This window comes from Micropterus dolomieu, linkage group LG09 (genome assembly GCF_021292245.1).
Source record: "Micropterus dolomieu isolate WLL.071019.BEF.003 ecotype Adirondacks linkage group LG09, ASM2129224v1, whole genome shotgun sequence".
NCBI lineage: Eukaryota > Metazoa > Chordata > Actinopteri > Centrarchiformes > Centrarchidae > Micropterus > Micropterus dolomieu.
The window spans coordinates 18,011,277-18,021,894 of record NC_060158.1 but is presented as its reverse complement, the minus strand read 5'-3'; the positions used below and the strand labels follow the sequence as shown (position 1 = coordinate 18,021,894).

Sequence of the window (10,618 nt, the reverse complement as noted above, 5' to 3'; positions counted from 1 at the left end):
AAAACTGACTAAGCTATTGATCTTCTAACACACACACACCAGGCTGGAGTTCAACGTCTTCTTTCTGCTCTGCTGCTTTAACAGGCAGCGAATCCCCCACCCGCACCCCCTTACCCTCTCTCCCCTCAAGTCCACCCCCACAAGAGCCTGATGATGTGCAAGCTCCACAGAGCAGGACTTTCAAACGATATCATTACCATTTCAAAGAACCTGCTGCCTTATGGGCCTACAAGCTGTGGCATGTTATATGGAGCAGGACATTGTTTGCCACAAACTGAATCATCCCCTTACATCTTTTTTATTTATCTAATGATAGCAACCACTCTACGTTATGCATTTCTGAGTCTGCCGTTTGTGTGTTGCTTCAATTAGAGCAAAGGCGTCGATACTGTGTGCGTATCTGCAGTTGTTACAAGGCATCCTGTGAGGCATCACTGCCACTGTCAAAAAGCCTTGTTTTTGTGCTGTCAATTACATGGCAGATATAGAGCAGAGACCAAACAGAGGGACTGAATCACATGCAGGCCTATGAGGATACATTTTCGAGGACATGATTCTCATTTGATTATTTATTGCCCAACACGGTGAGGAGGGGATCTGTCAGCCCCTCCAGCTTGAGGTTTTCTCATTTAAATACCGTTCGAACACAAACACACGCATACAGGCTTAAACGCCCAGCGGTCCCTTCTGCAACATTAATGTCCTCATTTATCCTCTTATGCACAAATGTCAACCTTTGTCAGCCTCCATCCCCACCCTCTTCCCCTTTAGTCGCCCTCAACACCTTCACCAACTCTCCACCCTGCTTGTTTCTACTCCTTTGTATTTGCCTTCTACCACATTCATTCCTCCACCCCTACATATATACCCATTCCCTCCTCTGAATTCATTCCCCACTACTCCACTATTTTCTGCAACTCACTGTCTCCAGCTCACCCCTCCTCCTATCCCGTGTCCTGCATAGATATTGCACATTTCTCCACAATATCTGCCTCTCTTGTTTTGTTTCATTGTCTTTTCTCTCGCTCTCTCTCTTACTGCTTGGGGATCCTCAATTGACATCATCACTCCTACAGTTACCATGGTTTCAGGGGAAAGGGACTGTAATAACTGTTTGGATCAAATAGACAAAGCTTGGTGCTGTTGTATCTCACAAAAAAAGGGGATGAAGACATTCAAAGGAATTATTCTTTATTACAGAATCCAGACTAGTTTGTGGGTTTAGGTGAACATGTGACGTGTGTGTGTGTGTGTGTGTGTGTGTGTGTGTGTGTGTGTGTGTGTGTGTTGTCAGGTCAGTGTTAATGATGGCTCTGTGTGAATGAACAAGTTGTTGTCGTACAGGTCTTCATCCAGGTCGCCTTCCTCTTCGGTGAAGTAGGTAGGGAACGGAGGATTGAGCAGGGTGGAGCTCCTGGTTGGCAGTATGGTATCTCTTAGCTGAACACACAAAAACACTTATTGTAATAGCTGTGCTGAAACAATTAAGTGACAGAAAATGTGTTTCTAGGTGCCAACAGCTCTGAAAATAGTTGGCATTAAATCATTTATCAAGCAAAAATGCCAAGAATTTGCAATTTCCACTTTCTCAAATGTGACGATTTCCTTTTTTTGTGTTTGTTTGTGTGTTTTATTTCTTTTTGATTAGAATATCTTTGGGTTTTGGACTGTTGGTCGAACAAAACAAGCCCTTTGGAAATCTCACTTTGAGAACTGGATGTTATCTTACAGACATTTGCCTCCATTAAAGTATTTAAATCCATAAAAGTATTTAGATCAAATTAGCAACTTTTTAAAACTTTTTTCTATCATGCCATCCTCCTTCAGAAACAGAATAACATCACACTGAATTCAGATAAACATGAGGGATTCCCAGGAAAAAGCATGCATGTAATCCAGCGCATTTTAAATGTTCACACTTTAACTTGTATATCGAACAGCCGACTGCTGCTTCACACTGAAAGCGTTCAGCTGGCAAAATGCGGGCTGGCTTTAATTGTGAAGCAGCCACAGGAAACGCAATATATTTGTCACAGAGGTTAGCTCTGACCGCAAGCGTTCATCAAAAGTGCATCTGCAAAAAAATACATTTTTTTTGTCAGCAGATCATCCTTAATATTTGCTAGAGACGAACATGAAGGAGTAGCCACGGTGAGCTGTAAGATAGGCTGCAACAATTTTACTGCGCCCTTCTGCCGTGTGCAGCATAAAATAAGATTGTGGTTGGACCTTTTATTGATTATAACAACCCTGAGCTGCTTTTCTGTTGTATTTCTGACAAACTAGCTGCTCCAAAAGTGCTGTGAACCGCACTTACTGCCGTTACCACAGTAACCACAGTAGTTGCCAAATCAACCAGGAATGAAATGTTAAGGATTTTGTTTTTAACAATAATTTAAAATATTTGGGAAACTACTAATAAAGCTAGTGAAGTTACATTTTATTGAAACAAAAATATTTAGGTTAGCAAGATCAGTGTTTTCACATGATTTATATTCATTCATTCACTCAACATCCCCCTAACCATACACATCCCAGCGGGCCCCTGACCCCTTGTCTGAGAACCACTGGTTGGCCATAATAAAAATACATCAATAATGAAAATTATTAATTGCTGTACCTTGTACCCCTAGTCTTAATTGTAATCAATAAAACATAGCTGTTCCTCATTTCCATAGAGACATTTAGGCTACACAGAATAATAAAAACAAACAATAACGAACAAACATTATTAACCTGCAATCTAAAGTGGATCCGGGTGCATTTGTGTGTGTATGTGTGTGCGCGCGCGTAAGACGGCTGAGCTGGGTGAAATGCAATGCACATTTGTATTCATTATTGCTTGTCTGCAAAACAAATAATAGGCGTGTGTGTCCGAGTGCACGTGTGTGTGTGTGCGCGCGCACACACACACACACACACACACACACACACACACAGCACAACATGCTGAGTATTGAGATAGATGCTGTGGATATTACCAACATTATTGATGTGCACACTCCCATTCCCTCACAGAAAGAACACACACCCCCCTGAACCAGCACAGTGTCAATGAAGATACATCACACTGTGTTGCTGGTGCGATGGCGTTTTACAGGTGCAAGGTCACTTGTCTTTCTCAGAACACTAAGCATGCTGGGGTTGACCTTACACTCCACTCCAAGTGTGTGTGTGTGTGTGTGTGTGTGTGTGTGTGTGATTTTTACCTTCAGTAAGCAGTTCCTGTGGCCGGGGACAGAGCCGTGAACATACAGCACATTATACTTGGTATTGACCCTCCATATCTGCAAGAGAGAGACGGAGCGGATGCAGATGAGGGAATATTGAACTGAAATTGCAGTCAAGGACAAACAAGTTCAAAATCCTGCCTGTGTCTGTGTCCCCCTTGTGAAAGGTTGTACCTTCAGTCCATAAGCTGTGACGTAGATGTTGCCCATCATGCCGGGCATCTTTTTCCCTTTGAAAACTTTGGCTGGATCCTAGACGCAGATGATGAACGACACACACACTCACATTATTATGTGGATTATAAGCCAACTGTTCATGTCTGGCATGGATGAGAAGAATCTTGCACTGTGTGTGTGTGTGTGTGTGTGTGTGTGTGTGTGTGTGTGTGTGTGTCTCTTACCCCTCCAGGTCCAGACGCTCCTGGTCTGCGATGAGTTTTGGTTTGGCCGTGGGTGGCTGGCTGACCTTTGAACCCATATCGCTTCATTACGCCTTGAAAACCCTTGCCAATGCTACAAACAATACACAAGAAAATGAATGTTTGCACACGCATATTATCAGATTACATTTATTGTTGACTTGTTGCCTCAGAGGATAATGATACAGAAAGAGTAGTTTGCACTTTCTTGCAAAGTCAATAACTGATCCATCTCCAAAACACGATGCTGAAGCTGAGAGAGGGCAAGAAGAAGGAAAGGAAGGCAAGAGGAGAGAACGCCAGTGAGTAGGGAAAGCTGGCAGAGATGAACTTACGATTTGGCTGTGACGTCCACGTACTGGCCTGGACGGAAATGTGCTGCATACAGAGGAGTGCCTGAAGACACCACAATGATTACATTGCAAAATCTGTACAAAACTTGCTTTGCTGGCCACCATAAGATATTAAGAGTCCAGCATATGATAGGGATAGTGTTGTGGATGAGTATCACTTTAATCGTACACTCACAGGCGTGCGCATACCTGGCTTGATGATGGCGTTGTCGGTGACTTTGAACGTGGTGACTTTCTGTTTGGGAGGCACCCCTGCGTTCCTGAACATCTCCATATCTGTTTCAGACCTCTGTCAGTCAGGGATGAAAGGAGTGAGAAATAAAGCGTTAAAACAAGTACGAGCAGTGAGCAGCAGTTGGACTTTGGCATTTTAAAATTAATTGTGGGACTGTATGGGAGCCAAACACACATTCACACAGGCATACGCGCATGCACAAACACACACTTGGCAGCAAGTGTCTCTGACATTTGCTTTCACTCGGCTCGCTCTCATCTCAGCCCCTTCAGTCACTCTAAACTCGCTCTCTCCCCTTCTGTTGACTGAAAATCAGCCTGCCAAAGCTTCACACTCCGACAAACTCTGCCTTAGACTAAAGAGTAATATGGCTGTGTGAGAGGGATTCAAAACAACTTTGCATTCGACAAGTGAAACCCTGACACCAGCCCATCAAGAATCTATCACGACTCCCAAATAAATTACACTTTGATTTATTCATCGTAGCTTTTTTGTTTTTACCTTAAAAAGATGGATGCACCATGTTAAAAGGACAAATTCCCCATCATACATACTAACAGGCTATTTTAACAAAAAAAACATCTTTTAAGTCTACGCTTTCTGAGATGGTAGTAAATGTTCAGAGTAAGCTGACGAGCCATTGTTGCCATCTGTCACCTCAGGTTTCGGTGTTTGTGTTATAGAGTTCTGATACGCAGTTTGAGGCAGTGATGGGACCTTAAGAGTTTATTACAAGCATGAAAAACACTTTTCAAATGTGCCCTTCATTGTTAGTGGGACATAGCAGCAATGAAATCTATTGAATCACATTTTTTTAATACACCTTAGATTGAATATAGTCATTGATGGTTAGTGGGTGAGAGTAATTTCCTGACTATGGGTCTGTATTCATAAAAAAAGGTCTTAGAAGGGAGGCTTGATATGAGCTGGATGCTACAGGGAAATTATAAAATTTAGTTGTGTTTCCATAAAGCTGCCATACTGATTTGATTTTTTTGCATGATTATGAATTGTAGCCACAGCTACAGCTAAAATGAGAAGAAATGTGTTCCTGGCTGACGAGTTGTGGCTCCTCTGCAGGTATTACAAGCATAGCGATTAGAATGATATTATATTCTCAAACAATACAGTTCAGTACAAATTAAACAGTTCAACAAATCATTGGTTTACGAACCATTTATGATTAAAGTAATTACCTTTGTTAAGTAATTGTCTAAAATGCTGAGATTCTTATCAGATGTTTATTTAATAAATAAAAATAAGTTTTTTTTGTGCATGTAGTCAAAATCATGATGTAAAAATGTTGACATTGCTCAGCCCTTGTGTAAACACACAACACAGCTTTGCTGAAGCATACAAATAGGCTTTGTGACAGTTAAAAAAAAAAAGAATTACAGTTTTTTGATTAATGTTGGCAATTCCTCATGCAATTGCAAGGAAAAATAAATAAGCACAAAATTAAATTACATTTTCTGTGGTGGGACAGCTGCTGATTATAAATAGCCTACTGCTGCACCATTACTGAACACAAAAATGTTTTCCCATTAAAAAAAGTAATTAAAAAAATCTCAATTTTAAAACATTTTATTTTGCTTAAAGCGGGATTACGTGGCTTTGGAGAGAAGAATTAAAACAATCTTCCTTTTACAGATGAAAAGGTGAATTCAGAAGCAATTAAATGTACCATTGCTGAATTCAATACACTCTGGGGTTTTGCTGCCCCAGCCTTGGTCTGGCATGACCAGTATGACCACTTGCTTATGGTGGCTACTGTTAAAACTGCAAAACTGTGCTAACAGTGCTATTTTAGGTAACAACATAAAATGTAAACACATCCAATTTCCATCCATCGATCGTCAACCTCTTATCCTGCGTACAGGGTCGCGGGGGGGGGCTGCAGCCAATCCCAGCTGCCATCGGGCGAAAGGCGGGGTACACCCTGGACAGGTCGCCAATCCATTGCAGGGCCACACATAGACAAATAACCAGTCACGCTCACACTCACACCTAAGGACAATTTAGGGTTACCAATCAACCTAGTCCGCATATTTTTGGACGGTGGGAGGAAGCTGGGAGCACCCAGAGAGAACCCACGCAGACGCGGGGAGAACATGCAAACTCCACACAGAAAGGCCTGAAACGACCAAGGTTCACATTCAATTTCACAGCTAAAATAAAAAACCTTCCACACATATTTTTTTATGATATTACTGCTATTTCTTACATGGAATGGTGATACGTTTTTCCCTCCTACCACAAGGGCAGCACTGTGTCCATCATATTCTTCCTTGGACAGGTACTTTATTACATGGCAGTCCTGCACCTGAAAAAAAACAAAGCAGGCTACATTAATGATAGTTAAAGTCGGATTCTGTATATTCTAATTAATATTTTACTGCTGTACTTTTACCTTGCATTTACTGTTTTATTGTTGTATTTTTACCCTGTAAAGCACCTTGGTCAACCTTGGTTGTTTTAAGTGTGCTATAGAAATGATATTGATATTCATATATCGGTTGATCCCTAACCCGACAATGCCACCTGTTTCTATTCTGACCTATAACATACATAAATACAACATTAGATGAAAGTCCCTGCTGTAAACATGTTAATGCTCTGCTCCCTTTCTCTTCAGTTCTCTTTTCCCCACACCTACACCTCTGCTGCAAAGACACCTGCTTCCCCTGCCTCTTCCTGCCTCTCTCTCCCTGTATGTGTCTTCTCTGTTGACTTTCTCCACCCGCGATTCAATTTTCAGCAGCAGGTGCGCCGCATGTGGAGGAGGCTTGTTTATGACGTAGCCTACCAAAATGAAACCAACAGTGTAGCTAACAAATAACTGCACTGGTGTGTTCACTGTTACTTTACCTGGTCCGTGCTTGTAAAATATCCACCATGTCGTGACTTGTAATAGATAACATCTCTCCCTGCGTTTCTCTGCAAATTGCTAAAATGGATTGCCAAATATAACTGGGCAGCCCGCCCAAGTAATGTCTATATATGGAAAACACTAAACTCACAGAACCTGACAATCACTATATTTTGGCCAAATACAATACAACATTGCAGGCATTTTGCAATACATGACACATTGTAAGAAAATCAGAAGTGGATGAAAGAGGAGGAAAATTTAGCCAAAAGTTTAACTTCCTTTTACAAAGCAACAATCAAACCTGTACTGTATTTATTCACTGCATTATGATTTTCAGTTTCACTTCAGATAAAACATGCACCGGAATGCCTAAGTGGTGGGAGAACCTTCACCCTGAGGAAGTAAATTTAAATGTTGTACTTTTTATCTAGCGGAGACGGTGTCTGTATCAGCTGAAAAGAAAAACAGGACTAAATATTACAAAGTTAATTGGCAGATGGGGATAGACGTTTGTGTATGGCCTTACATCTGACATCAAGTGGCATGATGACTAAATTAAAATTGTCCAACTGTTAACATTTTACTGAAATTGAAATAGGAGTTTGTTATGCTACCCACTCCAGTACGTCATTATCAATGAAGAGTAGAGTGAACACACACGGCCACGGCTTGCTTTCAATTTACTTCACTGACAGATTAGCCGATGAGATTAAAACGTGAGCTGAATAAACCTGACATCAAATATCTCCTGTTTACACCTTGCTGTTTGGGAGGAGTAGCTTGCTAAGGAACACTGAGGCTTTTCCAATGCATAATCAAAACCTGCAGTTGCTCAATATTTGCTCTCCCTCACTCCCCAGAACATTATTGGACTTCTTTTCAGACCTGCCGGTCATTTCAGTATGGACAACAACCATAAACACAAATGCCTGGTTTTGATGCAAAGTTAAGGCACAACGGAAAACACACCAGATGTGATTGTGGTACCTGTAACATGGTGACTACATGTCTTTCTCCTGTTTTTGTCCAGATGGGAGCCATCCCTATCTTCACGGCAACTAGCCCAACTCTTCGACTACCTGGAAAGAGATGAAAATACGTTTAAAATGCGAGCCAACAGGAAGAGAACTGATGATGTACACAGCTCTCACTAATCATGACACCTACCCTCTGTCCACTCATGTCGCTGCCAGGGCTCATCCTTGAGTGGGTTGAGCTTTTCAGTTGTTTGTCTCCTGTATTCCTCTGCCATGCTCTTCCTCATGTACTCCTGGTTCTCCTCTGTGAGGTGTTCATCAAACCATGTTGTGGTCTTTACTGTCCTAACACAACCCACCAAATGGGCAGGACTGCAAGAAAATAAAAAAAAAGGATTTGAGTTAGACTAATGACGGGCAGACACCTATTCACAACTGTGTTCAATTAAGTACCACATAGCATACAGTATGCAATTATTTACTTTAGGGCTACAACTAACTTATTATTATTGTGTCTTGTTGATTAATTTTACAAAACATTTACCAATAAATTATTTTGTCAATAAAAGATCATAATAGTTAAATAGTCCAAGGTGACGACTTTGGATAGCTTATTTTAGCTTATTATAGCTTAAACAGCCCCAAATTCAAACATATTCAGTTTACAGAGCTAGGTGCAGCACATTTATACATTGTAGAAGCTGGGACATGGCATTATAGCTGATAGAATTAAATGACTAATTAATTTGATAAATTAATTGATTAAACCACTATTAAAATGTTTGCTCCATCGCTACTTTCTGTATTCCTTAGCACTGAAATTTGCTTGGCTGCTTCAGATTGCATGTTACTCTGTCATCCTAAGTGTACTAAGTTGAACACGTCATTACTTATCAGTCTGCGGCTGCAGAGTCACTGCAGCGTCATAAAGGATGAGTATGCAGCAGGTCCACACATTCACACGGACAGTTTGGGCATTTGTATAAAGTGTATAAATGTCACTGCTGAATGAGGAGTCAATAGAAATAAAAAAGTTACAAAGAACTGAATGAACCCTGGTGAAAAAGTCTGCCCACGTCTGCTTGCAGACGGCTTTCAGCAGATTACTCATTTATTACTGTACTGACTGGGACCACCAGTTTTGTCCTCCTAACAGTCTCCACATTAATCATTACGTAACATTATTTATGTAGCTAGAACAATAAATCTCAATGTTTCCATACAGCGTAATCACTGCGCAAATTCTCCGGTGAACCTTTAACCTATGCCAAATAATTACACACATTTCGAGAAACCGTAAATATGTGCAATTAAATGGTAAGATACGTCAGTAAATACCAACTCTAAGTCACTAGGAAGCAGGGGCAATTAAGCTAGCTTTAACGTTACTTTTAATGAGAAAATTACAACATTGGCAAATGTATTAGCACATAACAGGCCCAAGTGAAAACAGCAAGGACGGTGCAGAATTAATCTGAAAACTATACTGCTATTTCGCCACAGCAACCTAGTTTAGCTAAGCTAACGTTGCATGCTGAAGTAAACTTCAGTTATATTAGCACAACTAGCCTTAGCATTAGCTACCTTTCTGCTGCTGCTCGGAGAGAAATGAGTCGACTTCCCCGCTGAAGAAGAAACCGACAGCTCCACGCCGCCATTGCGTTCTTTACTATATACATTTACACATAAATATTAAAAAAACTACACACAAACTAAAAGGTCATGTAGTCTCACAACATCACAACCATGCCTGTTCTAAATGTCACCCTGGATATTTCCGGTACGGGACCAAAACAGTTCCGCAACACTGAGACTCATATCAAAGGTTCCGCACAAACGCCAGTCAGTATTTTGTTTACAACATTTAATACATTGTTGACCTTGGAAACAGCTGTTGACAAAATAATTTCACTTTAAGGTCCGTTTATTTCTAGAGTTTTCAGTCATATTACCTGATCTTAGTTAACAAATTGAGTTTGCCCCATTTTCATGGAAATGTTGATGTTTAAAATTTCAATTCTGAGCAGTATAGCATGATAAATAATATTTTAATAAAAATATAAATAAAAACAAGTCCCATTGATTTGAGGCTTATTTCTGATGACCCTCTGATTCATAACAATACACTGTGTTATTTATTCTTGTTATTATTGGCTCATTGTCTCGTTTAACTGCATTAAACATAAACAGTAGCCTATAGCTTTAGATAATGATGTGAGGTACATAGACAAGGCAAGGCAATTTTATTTCTATAGGACATTTCAACAACAAGGTAATTCAAAGTGCTTTACATAAAACAAAGCAACATAGGGAAATATAAAAAGCCATTGAATTAAAAGAGCTAAATAAAAACAGGACAGTAAAAGTTACAGTGTAGAGCAAGAAAATAATCTACAGCCTTAAATTTGATTTACTAAAAGGCTGCGGTAAAAAGAAAAGTCTTGATTTAATAAGAACAGAGAGTTTCAGCAGATCTGCAGTTTTCTGGGAGTTTGTTCCAGATATATGGAGCATAAAAACTGAACGCTCCTT

The 10,618-nt window shown here is 40.3% G+C and overlaps 1 protein-coding gene across 1 annotated transcript; it reads right to left on the bottom strand.

The window, feature by feature from the left end:
• Positions 1-1,174: 1,174 nt before the first annotated feature.
• Positions 1,175-9,880, bottom strand: mrpl3 (mitochondrial ribosomal protein L3). Its single transcript, XM_046059746.1, has 10 exons — positions 9,671-9,880; positions 8,277-8,458; positions 8,097-8,188; positions 6,462-6,560; positions 4,192-4,291; positions 3,985-4,045; positions 3,632-3,743; positions 3,405-3,482; positions 3,210-3,287; positions 1,175-1,440 (listed from the first exon to the last, which is right to left on the bottom strand). Exons 1-10 carry the CDS (start codon positions 9,763-9,765, stop codon positions 1,291-1,293), a joined length of 1,047 nt encoding a protein of 348 aa, XP_045915702.1. The 5' UTR covers positions 9,766-9,880; the 3' UTR covers positions 1,175-1,290.
• Between the last annotated feature and the right edge of the window lie 738 nt (positions 9,881-10,618).